This window comes from Gobio gobio (assembly GCF_949357685.1).
Source record: "Gobio gobio genome assembly, chromosome: 13".
In the NCBI taxonomy this organism is placed as follows: domain Eukaryota; kingdom Metazoa; phylum Chordata; class Actinopteri; order Cypriniformes; family Gobionidae; genus Gobio; species Gobio gobio.
The window spans coordinates 42906771-42927905 of NC_137106.1; the positions used below are offsets into that span (position 1 = coordinate 42906771).

The following is a 21135-nucleotide window of genomic DNA, read 5'->3' on the forward strand; positions in this document are numbered from 1 at the left end:
ACGCTGGAGATGGGTTTATTGAGGATGATTAAACAATTATTAAATAGGAACAAAATATCGGAGTTATCACGCTGGAGGCGGGTTTATTGAGTAATGTGTATCTTCGGTCACTTGTAAAAATAAAACCAACATAAAATTTTTTTTGGATAAAAATCGTGAATCGTGATTTTCCTGAAAAACAATTGTGATATTATATTTTTGCCATATCGCCTTGGGGATGTAAAAGTAAAGAAACAGCCCTATTTTATAGACACTTCCAATTTCAGTGGATAAGAGTTAACCAGAAATGTATTTGATTTTTACTATTCTGTCATCATTTACTCATCCGAATGTTTGATCTTTAGTGTAACACAAAAGACATTTTAAAAGTGAATGGGGTGTAATGGGTCCAAATTAACATTGGACCCCATTGACTTTCATTGTAATATCTGTGTTCCACAGAAGAAAGAGATGCAAACCGGTTTGGAATAACATGGAGGTATCTAAATTATAACAGAATTTTTGGGTGAACTATCCCTTTAAATAAAAAGTTACCTGACTCTTCCCAATGCTCTCACGTGTTATACTCTCAAACAGCCAAGATTTTGGGATATAATAAAAACTCCAAACACATAAATAAGCGGCAGAGGGAGGCAGGAGACATCATGCTGACACATTAATTGAGTGCCCTGTAGTAGAATCGGTGGGAAAGCCCAGTCTGGCACAGACAGATAACAGTGATTGTGGCTAGTGCTTGTGTCATTTGTTTTGCTGCAGTCACCAGGAGGTTAAGAGAAACTCTGCAGGTAGTAAATACTCCATACAGGTTCCTGTTAGCATCACGAAAGCACCTGAAAACTATCTGTGAGGCTGTCCTCACTACACACATTTATGAGTGTGAACTGGCTGTATAATTTTGAGTCACTGTGAGAATCTGGCCAGCAAACAGGACAAACCTCCAAATATAGATATAGTATTAGAGAACGGTCCTGCATAGTGGTAACATAAAATGTCTCTGTTTGCATGCCAGGTGTCCTAAATATCCTAAATAGCTAGATATAATATATGAACATATGGAGGTGAAAAAGACAGTAGTGCAAGGCATAGCATAGTTAAAAGCTTCAGCTGTCGTTTTTCTCCTCTTAAGTCCCTAGATGACGGCTCCTCCAGTGCTGTGATACCAGCTGTCAAAAAGCCTCAGTCTGACAATCTATCCTCCTTGACAGAAAATTTTCACAGCTCACGGTTTGCAGAGAAACAAAACTGCTTGGCAGTGCACGTTTTGAAAGCTTGTGATCCGAATTATACAATTGGCCCCACTCAGACCTTATTAACATCTGTTTCAGGCTAACTGAATGAGATGGACAACACTAAATAAAGACGGTGTCCAATGCATTTTGAAAATGCTTTACTAACCAATCATCAAAGACTCTTTTGGAGGTGGTAAGGTCACATCTGGTCACAACTGCATAGTTATAGCAGGGACATTTACTAGAAGCAGTGCCTTTTCCAACCATTTGGATTCAATCAACAGTACCTGAAAAATATTCTTAAATCACTCGTTTTTTAAAGCAATCTTATTTAAAGGGGCTATATGCAACTTTTTCCCCAAAATAAACGTAACAATAGCCTTTTTATTTTACCATTTATGACTCAAACATCTCCTGATGAGCATACTGACACCTTGTCCGTTCACAGTGGGTGCACCTATAAGCCTGTATCCTTTTTTTCCTATTTTCTGGCGGGTCGTTTTTTCCCGCGCTGTCTGCGGATGTGACGTCACCACCGCTGCGAGAGCGAGCAGAAAATAAGAGCAGTTCTGTTTTTTGGCCACAGGTGTCAGTCGCGAGTTTAAATTTCAGAAAAACGCATATAGCCCCTTTAAATGCACCACCTTTCCCAAATCCCGTCTTCTAAACACACACGCACTCTACAAAAATATGAAAGAATGCTCATGTTTGCAGTACATGTACATGTTCTCCAGTGGAAACATAGCCGTTTTAAAGCGCTTTCTCTTAATCCATTAAACGGCATAAGGAATATGGTGTTTATGTCTACATGAGTTTCAGAGCACTGCTTTCTGCGTAAACCCTGGAATAAGCCGTTTTCTGAAGTGCATGTAAACGGGGTCAAATTCCAACAGCGGATAAAGCTTCAGAGGGATGCAGCGCCTCATTGACATCCCTTGGTTTCACTATGTTCCTTCTAAGCTACTAAGGCACCACGAATATGAAGTGCATAACTCCAAAGTACAGGCGTACCATTTTCAGACATGTCGAAATGAAATAAGCTCAAATCGTCCGTGAGTCTGTTTAGTTTTTTAGTGGGCATTTAACTGTTAAAGGTGCATTATAGGAGATTTTTCGCTAAAAAATGAACAAAAACATATGTTGTTCAATACATTTTTCTTTACAGGGTACCTAATTCATAACCCCTATAATAATAATTTATTATTTGAGCTGTCGGGTTGGATTTCGCAGGAAATGTCACTTTCACATTATTGAGTTACAGTCTGACTGTTACAGATCGCAGCCATAACTAAACTAATAAACAACATCATTAACGAAATGGATCACTCAAAAAGGCAACCATATGAGATAACTACCATTGTTAATAGAAAGAAAGCCCCGTTGAGAGAAGAGTTTACAAGCAAAAAGGAAATGTGACTGTGCCTATAATGAAACACATTTCAACATAGACTTCAAAGAATTTAAAACAGTCCCAGAGCTGGCCTTTTTGCTCAACAGCTAAGGTATCGAGCAAGGTATTCGCGAGTAATGCCTCAACCGCTAAAAGGGGCAACTCTTTGGTATTGCACCTTTGAATTTTAAGGTGCACTTCCCTGTCTGCGACCATCACAACACCTGCAGTGTTTACAGAGGTCTAAAAAGAATGTGAATTTTAATTTTGATAATAACAACCAGAAAATAGTTAGTGGTAGCAAATAACAGCTACACTGCAAAAACGCTTATTTAGTATCTTTGTCTTTTTTTCCAGTCAAAATATCTAAAAATTCTTAAATCAAGATGCATTTACTAGACAAGTAAAATGACATAAGATATTTTTTTCTGGAAAATAAATCAAAATTAAATGAGTTTTTGCTTAAAACAAGCTAAATTATCTGCCAGTGCCAGGAAAAATATCTTGTGTCATTTTACTTATCTAGCAAAAGCTTCTTGATTTAAGAATTTCTTTGGACTGGGAACGTCAAAAATACTAAGAAAAGCATTTTTTTCTGTGCATGCGATATGTGCGTTTTACGGTTCTAATTATTGTTTATGGGTTTATTTTATAAATGCATAAATGATTCAAAAATGTTTAAATAAATAAATGTCATATTAATATAGAAATACACAAGTATTACAGCATTCGTTGCGTGTTATGCTGTAAGGTAAATGGTGTTCCATCAGCCTATAACCAGGAAATGCATCAAACTATAACATTAAAAAGGCTCAATCTAATATAATAAACACTTTATTTGCTAAATAAACAATTAAATAATTAATATAAATAACCCCTTAATTAAATAACCCCATTAATAATAATAAAAAAAACTCTTACTGCAGGATCAATACTTTTATGAGAGGATCGATCCTCTCAAACACCAGTCTCAGTATTTCAAAATTGATCCACCCTAAAATAAATGCAATCAAGTGTTCAATAGTGACACCTTTGAGATTCTTTGTCTCTCCACCCTCATGTTCTGACCCATAAATACACTCACCATGAAAAGCAGCCTATAAAGTATCCTCCAGGCAGCTACGGCCTGGTACTTTGTCCTTCTGGCCAGAGAACTACTCTTCCTTCTAATCTTGCCCACCCTGAAAGATGGCATGGTTGTTGAGTTATTCTTCAGCTCTGGTCGTGTCACAATCACACTCTTGCTCCACGTTAACTCAAGACATGTCTCCTTCCTCCAAATGGAAGTCAACAATCAAGCATTTCTAAAATTCTGAGCGTCAAGCTAGTCTTCTTTTTTAAGCGAAGGGTGCTTTCTAAAAATCGATCACTAGCAGGTTTTGCACACATACGAGCTCGACTAAAACTGCTGCTGTCCACTGAAATCTGCATATCAATTGCTGGCTCATATGACCCCGCTGCAGTTTCCAGAGAGCATAATGAAGTGCTCAGACAGTTTGCAAACACTACCAGTGGCCTAGCTTTTCAATAACATCAACACAATGGAAACGTTTCTGGATGGCCTGTGAACACTAAGGCTAACATTACCATGCATGCTGAAAGGATAATTGTCTGAAAATATTAACCAGAACCACACAGTTTCAGAGGAGAAAGAAAAATACACCCATTTTATTTTATTCTTTTAAAATTTACTCTGCTTTTTCAACAGTCTCAACACAATCTGAAGTTTTCCATAAACATTGAGCCTGAACTCCTCATTTTGGATCTGGACACAGCTCCCAGGCAAATATCAATATTCTTAGAAGTATTAATCTGAAAACATACAAAATTGCATGTGTTGCCTGTTCTGCGCAGAAGACAAAATTAACCAATATGATGCCTATCAAAGAGCTGTTTATTTCACATACAGGTCATGTAACACTAAACCCTGGCAGGATCTCAACAACACAAACACTTTTTAGTAGCCTGGCTCCGCCCTCCTACATACTTCCGCTCAATTTTCCTTTTCCTTCAGTACTCCGTCTGGGACTGCGGTATATTCTTAAGTTTTCTCCGAACAAATTTTTACCGGTCCAATCAGCGAACAGAGGGAGTGGCTGAGAGCGATGACGTTGATGTCGTGCTCTAGTTTGAGATGACATTCGTCACGAGACTGACTCACGACCAAACGTTAGCGATTGGTTATGGCAGATCCAGCGTGGCACTGGGCAGATCCAATAGTTTTAAACTTCAACAGAGTACCCGCCTTCCATGAAGTAAACGCTTGTCAATGGCCAGACTCTCTGTACAAATGAAATGTACGAGAGTCTGGTAAGACCAGGCTAACTTTTTAGATTCTTAGATCTAAATTTCAAAACAAACCTTTCCCCACATCTGTCAATGGTGATAATTGAGAACATTTAATAAATATAAATCAACATTTCTTACCAGCCTAGCCCTGAAACAAAATGTAATTAATAAGAATATTTTTGTTGCCCTTGCGGAAATTCTCTTGCCGTTCATAACATTTTCGGGCAAACAGCTTAGATACAAGCTCTGAGCTAGTGGAAGAGTGACACTGACAATAAAGTCACACACTAAACAATAGTTGCGAGCATGTTGGATTCATACCAAATGAGGTGAGCCCATAAATTTGAATCAAGCTATGTCAGTTTGTATTTTGTCTTGCAATCTTATCCCCCAATTTCCAATTAAAGGGATAGTTCACCCAAAAATGAAAATTACCCCATGATCAAGCCATCAGGTGTATATGAAATTCTTCTTTCAGACGAATACAATCAGAGTTATGTTAAAAAAATGTCCTGGCTCTTCTAAGCTTTATAATGGCAGTAAATGGCAGCACAAAATTTGAAGCCCAAAAAAGTACATTCATCAATCATAAACGTACTCCACAGTCCACAGTAAAATATCCAGCATCCACCAGGTCGTCCTTCATATTCAATTCACGGAAAAAGCGTAACTGGTGCGACGTATGATGTAGCGTAAGTTTTTTGAATTGCGAGCGGTGTTACACTATCTTTGTAAGTTGAATACAGAAGGCGGGCCACGGAAGCTAGATAGGGGAGAGCCGGGCACAACTTAACGCTTTTTGACTTTCTCAGTTTGTGTAAATCCACTTGGGGTTCAGAGTATTTATTTTTTCCCACATTAATTGCACACGTCTAGTACAATTATGTGGTTTTGTTTCATTAATACAGTGTATACTTTTTTCTTGATTTACCCCGAAAGAATGGAAGTGAAATGTGACAACATGCCCCGTAGGTGGCGTACAATGTAACATGTGAGGAGCACAATGTAACATGACCAAATGACAGCTTAAAATGTTACCTGATATAATCAAAAACATATCCAAGTCAAACTAAAATATTTTGTCAACAAATTACAATTATTAGCTTTTTAAAATAAAAAAATGGCATTTATTAATCATTAAAAATATACTCATTTTTGAGTTTGACAACAAACACATAGCTAAATACAGTTATACTGCATAGTTTAAAACATAATAATAATGTTTTGAAGAAATTTACTTGCTATGATTAAATAAATGTTCAGTAATATCTTCCAGAGATTTTTTAATTTTGGCGCTATTTTTTCTCGAAATAATGTTGATATGGCAACTAGTAAATACACCAAGTTTCGTCATTCTGGAATGTGTGGAAAGGGTTAAAACATGCGTGTTACATCTAACCCCGCGTTAGGTTGTGCCCCGCGCTCCCCTATTTTACTTTATAAAGTTTTAAATATGGATATTTTGTACACAAACCCATCGATTCACTTCAGAAGGCCTTTATTAAGGAGCCATGTGGATTACTTTAGTAATGGATGCACTTTTTTGGGCTTCAAATTTTGGGCTGCCATTATAATGCTTGGATTAGCCAGGACAACTATGATTGTATTCGTCTGAAAGAAGAATTTACACCTAGGATGGCTTGAGGGTGAGTAAATTATGGGATCATTTTCATTTTTGGGTGAACTAATCCTTTAATTGAACAACATTTCATAAATTATTTGAATGGCCCACACTTTACCTTTATACCAGTCACGACTGAATTTTTTATGCTATTTGAATTTGGTAAATGCAAAATCTTGCTAATCAGACATTAATTGTGTGTGTTTATATATGCTTTTATTATTTGGTGGGTATCAATCTTAACATAAATTTTAACATACGTTGTTGAGCTTGTTAGGCAAGGCAAAGCTATGCATGGCAAGTTGAGTTTGTTTGTATAGCATAACACACACACACACACACACGATGGAAATTCAGTTTTGCTTTCCCTGGCAGCACAACAAAGATCGATGTCTTTCTCATGCAGAAGAATTTGCTCTTCTGACCTTTTACTACCAGGGCAATTGCTTTAGAATATCAAGAAATAACAGGAGAGCACTGCCCTGCTCTTTCCCCCCAGTTCTCTCAAAGTGCAACACTTTGCATATATCTTCTGGGTCATATATGATTAATACTTGTTAATAACGCTTCTTAAAAGATCCTTAAAGTCTAGTTCTCCACAGGGCCATTTTTAGAGCTGCACAACATACTATAAGAATCATAAAATGGACACTATCCAAACAGACTTGAATACGTAACAAAACTTTGAAAAAGGAAATTCTACAAATCACTGAGGACTTTAAACTTCTGGCACTTTATTAGCCGAATGAAACCGTAACAAACAACAAATAGTGGTGACTTCTCTAAGGTCGCCGGAGAGAGACTGTGGGAGGCAGAAGGATTATGGGTCTTGTATGTCTGCCAAATAGAAGGATTATCCTCATTTGGCATATTCTGTGGGCAAGGTGTTAAACTAATGCTAACGCCCCTCAACAAGTCAGCACCAACAAACAACAACTAGTAACTCTTGCAGCACTTACATGTTCATTTTACTGTGTTAATATCTGAACACAGAGACTCCAACTAGCAACACAAGCTTGCATAAAGTCCTGCTCATACAACAAAATAAAATAAAAATCTATGGGAAGTCAAGAGGATGTAGTGTCCCTGGAGAAAGCATTGGCCATTGCTCAGAGGAAAATGTCCTGTCACGCTGTAGTAGAGCTCTGACAGGCTGTGATTCATCCCTGAGGTTACAGCAATTGTGCCATGTAGCCATCTTCTTTTTAAAGCCCGATAAATAAAGACACACACGCATAAATCAAAGTGGATAGCCATGCAATCCAAACTGCACTTGCAGTTATATGCTCTAGTGCACATTTTAGACTGTTATTATTGTTCAGCATCCATTCAGTTTTTCAAGCAAGTTTTAATAATGAAGCCCACTGTGTCAAAAGCAAATCTAAGCTTTGCCCAAGGCGGAGGAGGCCACCATTGTGATAATGAGAAATAATGAATTATCACAGTTAAATAATCTGCTCAATTACAGCTAAAATAGCCATGTTTCTATGACAGCTATGCTTCCTCAGACAGGAACGCCAATGCAATCAACGCTGTAAAAAAACTATATCCACATAAACGATTTGGTAAAAGTTGAATAGGAGTCGATCCCCCTTCCTACAGATACAATAGCATTTGATACCATGAAAACCTGTCCTTCAGCAGCATTCTGGCAGGCCACGCAGGCAGCAATCTCCTCTAGCAGTCGGGCCAGCTTGTTCTGAAGCAGCCGATGTAGAGTGAGAAGAGTTGAGTTAAGGAAGATGTCCTTGCCTTCCTTGACACAGTCTGGCCAGAACCAGCACATGGTAAGGAACGAACAGAGAAACTCGACCGGCGAGTGCTCACAGAGGCAGAGCTCAATGAGGGTGGTGAGGTAGATGCATGGCCTGGCATCCCGTTTGGTCTGCTCTGCCATTGAAGCCCACCCCGTCCCATGGGCAGCGCTGGTCGAGTTGGTCGTTCCTCTCCTTCGGATCTCTTCCCGACCTCTGGCTGTGTACAGGACTGTTAAATAAGCCCAGATTATTAGTCAGCTCACAGCCATATGCTGACAGACTGGCTTAGTCATTCCCATCCCCCTAGTTCAATGCTAAATGCTGGGGGTCTGGTTGTTGAAAATGTTGAAAACTGGCTTTTGAGAACACTTTGCTTGGCAAAAGTTTTTGCAGCCAAAAATATATTTTTGGAATTATTAAGGCTTCCCAGCTTTATTAGCAAGTGTTTTCGACAAGATAAACTTAAAAGCTGAGCCAAGTTCATAGCCTGATATTTAAAAGCCTTTTTTTGCAATACAGCCCCTTTGTCCAATTAGAAATAGGGTTAATTTCCTGATCCATCACATTATGGCAGATGGAGACAGTGCCAGAAAGTAGGGAACAGGAGCAATTGAGAGAATATGCATAAAAATGGTCCTGGATGCCAGTATAGTAATCAATTCAGTCATGCTAAAATACACTACATAGCAACAGTTATGACAGCATGCATGTGAACAGGTGTGCATCACCGTTTGATTGAGATTTCTGTGAGATTTCAGAGGCCTTTTGCATAAACTGCTAAGACTAGTCTAGTTTTTCTTTAAGACTGCTCATAACTTTTTAAAGTCTCAAAACTACACTCAAAAAATTATTTTATGATGCTGTTCACTTTAAGCAATTCATCTTGATTTAACAAAATTATATCAATTTTCTGGTTCAAATGTAATTGATTCATGTTAAACTGATTTAAAACCGTTACTCTTTGACACAACTTGCTGTTTTCATTTTGAAGTAACATGTTTCAATCAAGTAACCCAATCAAACAAGACTTTCACTTCCCATCATGCTTTGCAAAGGGGCTGAATTCGGAGAGTAAGTTTAAATAAAGTGCTAGTTGATGCGTTTTAACAAGATGAGAAAATGGAGAGACTTTTTAATGCTTAATGTTTTATGTTGGTATTTAAAAGTTTTTGTTATGTTAGTGTTTTTGGAGGTTACCATTATGGTGAAGTGCAGAGCATGTGCTTGGGGTGAGGACTTTCTAATAACATTTAAAGTTGTTTTAATAATAAAAAACGATTACTTTGGGCATACCATGGATGTGACAAAACCATCTGGCTAGCCAATAAGACCTTGTAAAAGGTTTTGTTAATGTTGTAAAAATAGTATTTCACTAAATAAAAATAATCAATTAAACTGGATTACTTGTTTTGGTTTGTTTTTTATATTCATTTTAGAATAATTAAATTGAATAGTTTTGGACAAAATTAAGAATGTTAACTGATTTAACTAAATGGCATTGAATTAACCTTACGTAAAAAACTTCAGTTTACTGAAATAAACATAACAAAATTAAGTAAAACCCACGTATCATTTTTTTGAGTGATCTGCCTAGTTTTGTTTCCCCTTTTGTTAATTTTCAGACAAACAGTAATTGTGTAGTATTAGGGACATTCAGTATTCAAAAGCATATAAATGTTATTTCTGCAAGGGAAAGACATTTTAAAATTAAAAATTACATGTAAAGTCCTTCACATCATACAACTGGCCTCAGTAGTAGGTAGGTTTACATGTCAGGGACTATACACTCAAAAAAATAGCACATTGGTTGAACATGATTTAATCGTGGACAGTGGTTCCACGTGATTACACCACATTATCTTAACAACAATGGATGATGTTCAACCAGCTTGAAATATTTGTGTTCATTTAACATGAACAGATAACATTCACTAAACATGATTTAAATACTTATTTTTAACTTGAATTCATGTTTTTTATTGAACTTCAATTAATCATGCTATCTTAAATTTAATCCTTGATGTTAATCACTTCCAATGAATCCCATTTAGTCAAGTTACTACTATGTTATAAATTAATGAATATCACCCGTTTTCCCCATAATTCAATGGTGACTACGGAGGCAGCAAATACACTCCAAAAAATTACTCTTTGAATGAACATAAAAAAATCACCACATGATTAACTTGCTTTATATTATTAAAACAACTCTAATAGATTCAGCAGGTCCTCACCCCAAGCACACGCTCTACACTTCACCACAATGGTAACCTCCAAAAACACTAACATAACACAAACTTTTAAACACCAACATAACAAAACATTAAGCATTAAAAAGTCTCTCCATTTTCTCATCTTGTTAAAAATGCATCAAATTGCACTTTATTTAAACATTTACTCTCCGAATTCAGCCCCTTTGCAAAGCATGATGGGTAGTGAAAGTCTTATTTCTTTGGGTTACTTGATTGAAACATGTTATTTCAAAATGAAAACTTTATGTTTAACCAACGAGTGACAGTTTTAAGTCAGTTTAACATGACACAATCATGTTGAAATGAAAAATAGCAAAAATGGCATTAATTCAACATGAATTGTTCAGGTAAAGTGAACAAAACTAAAAAATCTTTTTTTTGAGTGTATATTTCAGGGAGACTTCACTAACATGAACTCAGAAAGAAGCGAGCAATGTAGTGTAATATATAAAACAACATTCTGCAGTGCTGTGTATCACTAGCACATAAATGCACCCAGAGGTCCCAATAGCCATGTTTCCACTGTCGGGCCAAAAGAAAGCGTGCTAGTATATGCGATGGATGAAGGACCACCACCTTTAACTAAACCCTGTGAGAACAGAGATGCTTGTGGTCTTGGCCAACCCAACGGCTAGATTCATTAACCATAACTCCATCCAGGACAGCCAGGAACCATGGAGTTGTGTTTGACGATCAGTTACCATTTAGGGGTAAATAATGGCTCGTTTCCACCAAACGGTTTGGTTAAGGAAAGCACAGTATGATTCGGGACCATAAACTCTGATCCGGATTGTGTTTCCACTGCCAACAGTGCCCATATGATTGACGTTGATCGCTACACCAATTCTTTCTCGCTCAAAGAAGAAAGTGACACAGTAAACAACAGTGGACGACATACAGCAGATCCTGTTCTTGCTTCTCGGCATGTGGTTGTTGTCACAAGAAGACACACTTTGTTTGAACCAGTCAACGTTCTGCAGTGAGTCTAGCTCCACCCTTTAGTACCGGACTACTGTGCAAGGTACCTCAACAGAAAGGTGCCAAAAAAGTGGTATGGTACGATTCGGAATTAATGTACCATTCACAACTTATGACAATAGAAACAGCAAAAACTGCATACCGTACTGAACTGTAATTAACAGTACCGCTTGGTGAAAACAAGCCATTAGAAAGATGTACAAAGATGTACCATTTCGCTTTTGTACCTTAGTGTACTGCCCCAGTGACAGCTTTATACCTTTTTTTCTGAGAGTGCACATCACACCTCTCCTCATAAATTTACACAGGTTGCCAATTGCCGCTCGCAAATTCAATTCTCAAATTCACTGACAAAAAACACTGAGGTTTGCCAACAGTATAACCACTGACTCTGCACCCCTATATCCAAACTCACTACTTCAGATCTGTATGTGCCAGAAGTTTGTGTTCTGCAAGTGAACGGCGCCTTGTGGTGCCACCTCAAAGAGGCACGAAATCACTTTCACGGACCTTCACCTGGACTGTTCCTGCTGGTGGAATGCCCAACTCAACCAGGGCTGCTGAGTCTTTAGCCATTTTCAAGAAACTGCTGAAGATGCATCTTTTTCATCAACACTTGACATATAAAAACACTTACTATTCTATATTATAATAAAAAAACCTTGCTATGTGTACTGTGCTAGACTAACTAAGTCTAGTCACAGCATGCGCATATAGTTGCCCTACTGTTGGTTTGATTGCATATTGCTTTCCTCTTTTGACCTCATTTGACTTTCCATCACTTTCGATAAAAGCGTCTGTTAAATGATTAAATATAAATGTAATGCATATGTCATAAAGTACTGTACATACTATACACACTATAACTCATATAACTCAGGTTTTCTGTCCATGAGCTCCATCTGTTGCTCTGGATAAAAAGATTACCGTATAATGAGATGGGAGAGTTCGTTGAAACCTCCTCAGATCACATAATTTCTCTATATTAAGTGGTAAATTATGTATCACAAACAAAGTACTCGCATCGCTTCATAAAACTGAGGTTAAACCACTGGAGTCACGTGGATTACTTTAACTATGTCTTCACTACCTTTTTGGGGCTTGAAAGTGATAGTTGCGTAGGCTTTCAATGGAGGGACAGAAAGCAGATTTCATTACAAACATCTTCATTTAATGTTTCTCTAAAGATGAATGAAAGTCTTACGGGTTTGGAACAACATGAGGGCGAGTAATTAAATGACAGATTTTTTTGAAAACTATCCCTTTAAAACATACAAGTTTTTCTGTTATTTATTCTGTCCTGGTGGTGTGGGGCGGCAATAAGCAGTGCAACTCATCAACATGAGCCTTTAATGAATACATTTGCACATCAAGAGTGGAGCAGGCTTGCAACTCAAAGAGAACTAAATCTCTATAGATGGGGAGACCCCATGTTTACTGTGCCCAGCTTTTGGCTTAAGAAACAAGCAGACTTAAAATCAAAATCTTCAAGGGACACTTCATTTTCAAATCTATAAAAGCAACCCATCAAACAAACTCAGGGGACTTCTGAAATTCCACACACGAGTATGAAGTGCATGTCTATAAAGCAAACACACAATCAGCAAACATGCACACACACACTTTACAGTTTAAACACATTCAGTGGCCCTGCACACCTGACCGTAATGTAAATATCTAATCAGTTAATAAAGGAAATATGATGTGATTTTCTGTGAAATTATTAATGGCAGGGTTTGAATTATAGTGGGTTTGAGGATTGATGTTTGATTGATTTAGCACAGTAGAATTGGTTAAATTAATGTGTTAAACTATAATTAAATAAAGCAGCAATGAAAGTTTAAATTAATAAGCAAATAAATAATAAAGTTAGTCAGACACTTGCAGATGTGACCACACTGAATGAACAGCTCAATGGACTACTTGCACTGAGCTTTGTGATGCACTTCCATTTTGACAAATTTATTTCTGGTTATAAATATTTTCAATGTGCTGGCATCACTTAGTTGACTAAACGCCACCTAAAATGATTGTCTGCAAGAAGATTTCAAAATCTGGACATTTTCAGTGACAGGAGAAGAGATATTCAGATGATTACAGTGTAAAGAATTTTCCAAATCACAATGCTGAAGTGTGTTACACCTGATGAATAAGATCGGTATGAACATTTACTTATTTGAATTACTATTCTGTCATTTTTCATTGTCAATCATTTTACTGTATGTAATTTACATGTTTATGCCCAAAATGCCTAATTAATATTTAAAGTAGTTGACTGTCATTCTCCTCTATGCTGTTTAAGATTAATTACATTTTTAACACTGTTAAATTTATTTAAGTCACATTCAGTAATATTTTAAATATTTTAAAATACTGGAATAAGAGCCCCAACGCACACAAGCAATCCTTTTTATCAGTCAAATTCATTTGAAAAAAAATAAATATTTTTCAACAGGTATGAAATATAATCAGTAAGAGAAAAACCCTGTTAATGAGAAGATGAGCTCTGGACTGCTGCAGGTTAGTGGGGAAATATATTTATTTATTATTCAGAATGCACAGTTGGACAGAAAATATATTTATAGGAAAATTTCATCAGGTTCAAGACAATTCATATTAATGCAGCGAACATTATTAATTGTTTTAATCAATTGATAGCCATAAAACATAGTAATAATCTGCGTTCTCATGTATGTAGGTGCGCAGAGCGCTGTTACCAGAAACTCCTGAGTTGTAATAAGCAGAAAGCGGAAGTAGTTGTGCAAGTAGTCCATTGCTTGAGAATTTTGCACTAGTTACATTAACAACTCTGACACAATGACAACAGAAGAACACTGGTTTCTTCTTATTTCAGCCTTGTTTTCTTTGATCTTACAAGGTCCAGAAATTGTTGGACATATGAAGAATTGCATTAATTCTTACAACAACTCTCTCAAAGAGTAGTTGAAGTATCATCATTTATATAAAAGACAATATAATTTAACAAACAACACTTGGAATTTACATTGTGTAATTTGTACAGCTTTACCTAACAGAAATTCCTATTTCTTCTGTGGAAAAAAATATTTATCACTACACTGAGTGCCTAAAATTAGAATTTTGACTTTCAAAACACCAATTAGTAGAGTCAAATGCAAATTAGTAGGAAATAATTAAAGAGGAATACCACACCTTATATAAATCTCAATAATCAGTTCTGATTTAAACATAAGAATTGTATTAAAAGAAAGTACAAAAATGGGGCTCTGGTCTGACAAATAAAAAAGGGATAAATGGATGGATGGCCTCCTGGCATAGATGGATGGACGGATGAGCAGAATGGATTTAAAGAGGAACTCATACTTCCTGTGCAGTCTTAAAGGAATGTCCATACACAAAAGCATGCATCTTCAGCTCAGCATGCAAGGAAATATCAAGATCAATATAAGTGTTTGTCTTTGAGCGTTTAGCCTTTAGCATAAAGACAAGCTCTTGTGTTGGTGACAGTAATAAGCAAGCAGTGTGAAGGCCAAAGCTCCTTGAAGAGGCTAATTACTAAGTGATAAAGAACACTGACAGACAAGCTTTGACAATGTTGCTCAAAATACACACACACAAACACGCGTGCACACACACACACAAAACACACACACAAACAAACACACACGTGCAAACACACAGACACACACATGCAAACATGCACATGCATGTATAATGCAAACATGCATTATTTTGGCGGTTTTGAGGGGATTTTTTTCATTGACTTCTATTGTTCTATACTGAGGTAATGATATTTTCTATCCCCTAACCCTCAACCAAAAGCATTTGGAACTTTTAGACATGAATTAAAACATGAGTATATTTATTAATCTGTCCTAATTGTGGAGACATTTGTGAGCACCTCGCAGTGCAAGTACAAACAGACAAAAGGACATACGCACAAAAGTTTACTGTACACTGCAAATCAACAAAACAAAACTGAAATTAAAATCCATCCTTATACCAACCATTAAAGGCAAAACTGACCTGCAATGTACCATAAGGGTTTGTGAAATTAATGAATTAGATGGAAACAAACTTGTATATTCTTTACCTTGCTGTGCTGAACTGTTCGGTGGTTGTTGTATGGATCCTGAAGACCATCATCTACAGCCAAGCCTAAGATTTCTGCCACACAGGACAAGTCTGAGGAGAAAAAAAACATTAGTCATTAAAACGGGTTAAACACTTCTTTGCAGCCTTTTTAGTCACTGTGTGATATGACATACACAAGCGAAGATACCATGCCACTGCATTGTAATTGTAGAGACATTCAATTCACCAGTTTCAAAAGTCTTGATGCTTAAACAAAAATCAGAACCTGAGCCCAAGCTTGAAATTCTCTCACTCTCAAAACAATTATAAAACTTAGGAAATGTATGGGATCTCTATAGAATTGCCTTTGCCATTGTCAAGTGTTTTTTGTTGAAAATCAAGCAGAGCAGATTCTCTCAGTAGTAACTGCATAGTGTTTTTTCTCACGTCTGTACAGTTAACGGAAATCTTTCACTAATGGCTTCAACATATCTACTACTACAGCGCCTCCACAGGGAAAGAGAGGCTCCTGCAACAACAGCAGGTGTTTCCTGCGCAAATATTACCAAATACGACATTAAAAGGTATATAAATCACAACATTTTTCTAAAGCAACTGTCCAATAGCGACACCCGTAGGTAAAGTTACAGTGGGAGTGCGTGTCTCTCTTGACTCCCCTGAGCCCATTGAGTTTTAACAGACCCCATAAACCATGCGGCGTGGTTGGGGTGGTTGTGTTAACTGAGAATGAATGGGGGAAAGTCACGTGAAAGGAGGCACTGCCTCCATCGTGATGTGACTGGTTCATGCAATAAATCCCGCCTCTTGGTTTTGTTTGTGTTTCGCATCTGCAAATTAGTCTGAATGAATAAATGATAACATTATCATGGGAAGACTAAATTAGTCTAAGGGCTAAGACTAATTTAGATTTCACTTAGATTTCACCACTTTGTCACATCAAAATAAAATTGAATGGCGTTTTTTTTGTGTGCGCAATCAGCGTGGTGAAATTAAAGGTACATATATGTGTCTGTGATCAGTGTTTATCGTGTTTGATGACAAGTTGACTATTAAAAAGAACAGCTGAATATCAGTTCACAAATAAAATATATTGTTAAAATTGTTACTGCTTTGAGTTATTATTTTGGAATAAATTCAAAAATGCTTAGAAACAAGTTAAGTCACCTTCATTTATATAGTGCTTTTTTCAACACAGATAGCTTCAAAAGCAGCTTTACAGTGATGATAGGAAAATAATTTAGCTTTAGAAAAAAGCTCAAGTAAGTTTTTCATTGATTAATTTCAGTTGTAAAAACTGATTAGTTATTTAATTTGGCATCACTTAAAAAACACCACCCTCAATTAAAACAGAAAACCCCCAATGCGTTCCGGATGCCCATCCGCACGGCAACAGCAATTGGTGGCCAGAGAACGCAAACCATGAAATAGGTATTGAAATAGTTTTGAAACTATACCACCACCATCCCTGCGCAAACCCCAAAAAAGGCGAATCTGCAAAAACAGCGACGGCATGTACACAAGCATTATGTGTTTAGTCTATAGGTAAGCGCATTTGATTATGTATGTGTGTTTGTTTTTTATCTGTACAGAGGGGAAGGGAAGGGAAGGGAAGGAGGCCTTTACAGGGGGCAGTCTGCGCCCCTGTGTAAAAAACACTAACTTGATATTTATACTTGGTTTTACTAAAGCTACAATATGTAGTTTTTCACCGCTAGAGGTCACTTATTCAAAACAAAGGCTTGATGACGCCTCAAGAAATCAAGAAAAACAGATTTAAACAATACGACTAGTTGTGTTGAGCTATATAATAATGATTCGGTTTTGGTTAAAATTGCTTATTTCTCTGGATTTAAACATTCTTGGAAACATTTGGGATAATGTAAGTACACAAGTCCTCAAAATATATAACATTGTTCTAGTGGTTTTTGGATATTTTAATCCAAAAATCTTACATATGGTGCCTTTAAATAGAACAATCATTACATGTAAAAACATTTAAAAAAAAATTTAAGTTAAAAAAAAGTTGGTTTCTTTCTTTTTCTTCTTCTTTTTTGATAGCACAAGTAATGTTTATTTAACCAGGAAATGTGACAATATTAAGTGTAACTGAGATTTTACAATTGAATTAAAAAAAGCCTTGCCTGATTCCAGAACACCACTGCACGCCTGTCAAAATAATATATTATAAATCCCCTGCATTACAGTAAAGTTATGAATTATGTTAGACATTATGATTATGAAAGAGACTCATGTTTCTGTTCATTAAATTTTGTAAATTGTTATTGTGTAAAAAAAGAGTAATGTTTCTTTTCTATTTTTATATATCAAAAAAATAATAATTGTGTGTGATGGCAAAGCCTCATTACTCTAGTTTACTATGTTACTAGTTTACAATGTTACATATTCATAAAAATTCTAAAGGTACAAATTTGAGAAAGAAATGCAGAAAATCACAGGTTACTAGTAATATCTTTTTTCAGTTGCTGAAGTATTAAGCACTCTTGAATTTATGGCAAGTTAAATTTGGTTCTTGAAAATGGCTAACTAGAAACACATTCCTTTAGAAACAAATGTATTGTTCTTTTGCAAAAAGAAGACTATTCCATGTAATACTCTCTTGAAAGGAGAACAAATTGAAACTAACCAGGAAAGAGCGAGAAGGGGACGGCCCAGATGCACAACATAAGAACAGGTACATCTCAGTCTCTAGTTTCACCGGGCAGCTTCAATGAATCATATACAAACAAAATACCAGTTTCATCTGCAACAGTGAAGAGAGGACTCTGGGATGCAGAGTTTCAAAGAAAGAGTCGCATCTGACAATGGCAGACAAGTAGAGGAAACAGTTAATGTTCTATGATAAATTTCCTACAAGCCACCAAATGGGAAATTTGAATGAAATTTCATGAATACATGAATGATATTCCACTTGAATGTGTTGCAAACTGGCTAGAATGTATGAGGTCTGAACAGCTGTCATTGCTGTCATTGCTGTAAGTGGAAGAATCTATGATAAACTAGTGTATACTTTATATTTGAAAATATGAAACATTTTATTTAATAAAAAACAGTGATTATCAAAATACAAAAATAAAATTGTCAAAAAGGTTGCTGATGGCTTTTCTAAGATTAACAAAACAAATGGTTTATATATATATATATATATATATATATATATATATATATATATATATATATATATATATATATATATATATATATATATATATATATATAATTATTTATTTTTTATTCAATTTAATTTCTATAAAAAATGAATAGATCAAAATATTTTTCACAACAATTGATTATTTTAGACCTAGATGAATCTGAAATTTACAAAATTTAGTCTCTGCTTTTCACAGTCTACTTACTGCCATTTTTCAGCTTCCTGATGCTTCAAATTCTGGTTGCTTATGCAAGTTGTTGCTTTACCATATGTTGCTAAATTAAGTTTTAAGGGTGGTTTCAACGACACAACTGCACAGGAAAACCATTGTATGTAGGCCTACACATTCTCTTTAGCTGTGAGTGTGTTACAGCACTTATCTTCCTTGTAATTATAGACAATATAGAGGTCATGTCTGCTGCTATATATAATGTAAGCCATGATACAGTATCAGTTATTACCCATACTACAATGAAGATGCACTCAAGCATAGGCAGTTTGTCGAGTTAAAGCGTCACATATGATGAACTGAGCTTTAGTTTTAGTCATTGGGATGAATTTCACATGTTAAACATCTACACTAACCTAAAATACAAGTGTTCTTGACAAGTGTGTTGACCAGAAGGACCATTCTCTGGGGAAACACACCAGAGATTTTTGGACTTGGTGTGCCAAACACACTATCTGGACTGCTTGCTCTGTGTTTTTTACATCACCAGCCTCAGTGAGGTCCAAGGTGCGTCTCCCAGAGAACGGTCCAAGAGAGGATTTTGCCATGTTTGCGGAGTGGGTTCTGGTGAATAATGGATCTGATTTCACCTTCTGCCCGACTCAGGATCCAGAGAACAGCCAGCCATCACCCCCAGTACCATTGCAAGGGCTGTGCCAAGTGTGCGACCGCACAGGTCCTCGCGCAAAGTAAAGTGACAGCTGACTGGATGTCAAAGCCAATAGTTAAAGTTTATGTTTTTGTCCTTTAAAATATGAAATAGTTAAAAGACATAGCTAAAAATGTGTATCGTGATGCTGTATTATTCTGCAATAATGTGGTGCCAGGCACAAAGCAAGTGTTTTTGCTCAGTCTTTCCGCTTGGTGAATTTGCTATTTACATGGTGGAGTTTTCATAGCGTGAGCACAACTAGCTTTTTAAGGGAATGGGAGATTAGTCTCTGATTGGTGCATTGCACGTTATGCCTAAAACACACCCATTACACATTAAGAGAACAGGGACAACCCTTTTAGACCATGCGCCGGGTGCGCAGATAGTTTTTCCCTGCATTAAACTAGCAAAAGTGGATTTTGACACGCCCTAAGTGCACTTGCACTGTACGCTTTAGACTATGTGCTTAAGATCGTTAAAATAGGGCCCAGAATGTTTATCTTTGACCCGTACGTTTGTGACTAGACGTGACAAGTGTTATTATTTTTTTTACTTAATACTTATATAATTGATGTGATCATTCAATAATTCCATGTGTTAGACATACACACGTTTCAATTTAACTTATTTATAAAGCACATTTAAAATCAACCTTGGCTGGCATCTTTGCTATTCATTAAACCATTAGCCTGCCTTGCAAAACACTATGGACATGAAAAGCATGTTGCTCACTGCTCACAAAATATGCTTCGTAATTAGACAAAATAAGACAAAAGAAGCAAACCAACAGTAAGGTGACACTGCAGAATGATTACTTTAAACCTTAGTGTGTTTATAGTGGTTGACAGAAAATTATATAAGTTATGACTTTAACTTTATATAATTACATTTTACCCAACATCATAAATAAATGCAGTAGCACATGCGCTGTGATGTTTATTCAATCAAAACACCTACCAGGCAAGCCCAGAAGCAGCCAGGGTTCAAATCCAGCACACAACACTGTTCCTCCTTACAGCTTTTACACTGCTTTTTGTTGATCAATTTTACAAATGACTTAGTCAGTACAGACAACAGTTCAGTTTGAGGAAGTCAGGGGGAAGGAAGTTTACTGGTGAGGTGTGACAAGTGTCAAGTATCTACAACAGTGAGTTTAAATGCTTAAGTAAAGACAAAGCTGTCATATCTATGTATTTACATGATATATTTAGGCCATTTTTGACAACAAAAAAAAACACTGACTACACCACATTGGACTCTTATTTTTATAAACAGATATCCGATAATAACGGTGTCATCACCATGTTGAAAAGATGTATAACATCAGCAAGAAAGTGATACTCATTTCTCACCAGCTGTTATGCAGGTGAGAAATGTAGGTTTCTACCTCATTTGCCTGCGTTGCAACTACAAAAACATTAAGAGCAGCACAATGCTATATAAGAAGGGAACTAACGTGCAAGCTTGTTTGTAGTGAACTGGGCTGCTTATGTAA

At 36.5% G+C, this 21135-nt stretch overlaps 1 protein-coding gene across 5 annotated transcripts in view; it reads right to left on the reverse strand.

Moving 5' to 3' along the window:
- The window catches only part of tiam2a (TIAM Rac1 associated GEF 2a), a 152733-nt gene that overhangs the window by 20197 nt on the left and 111401 nt on the right, over positions 1–21135 (reverse strand). For all 5 annotated transcript variants that reach the window (XM_079833379.1, XM_079833378.1, XM_079833375.1 and 2 more), the window contains one exon: positions 15589–15680. In XM_079833379.1, coding sequence (XP_079689505.1) covers positions 15589–15680 — 92 coding nt within the window. The remainder of the gene's footprint in view (positions 1–15588; positions 15681–21135) is intronic.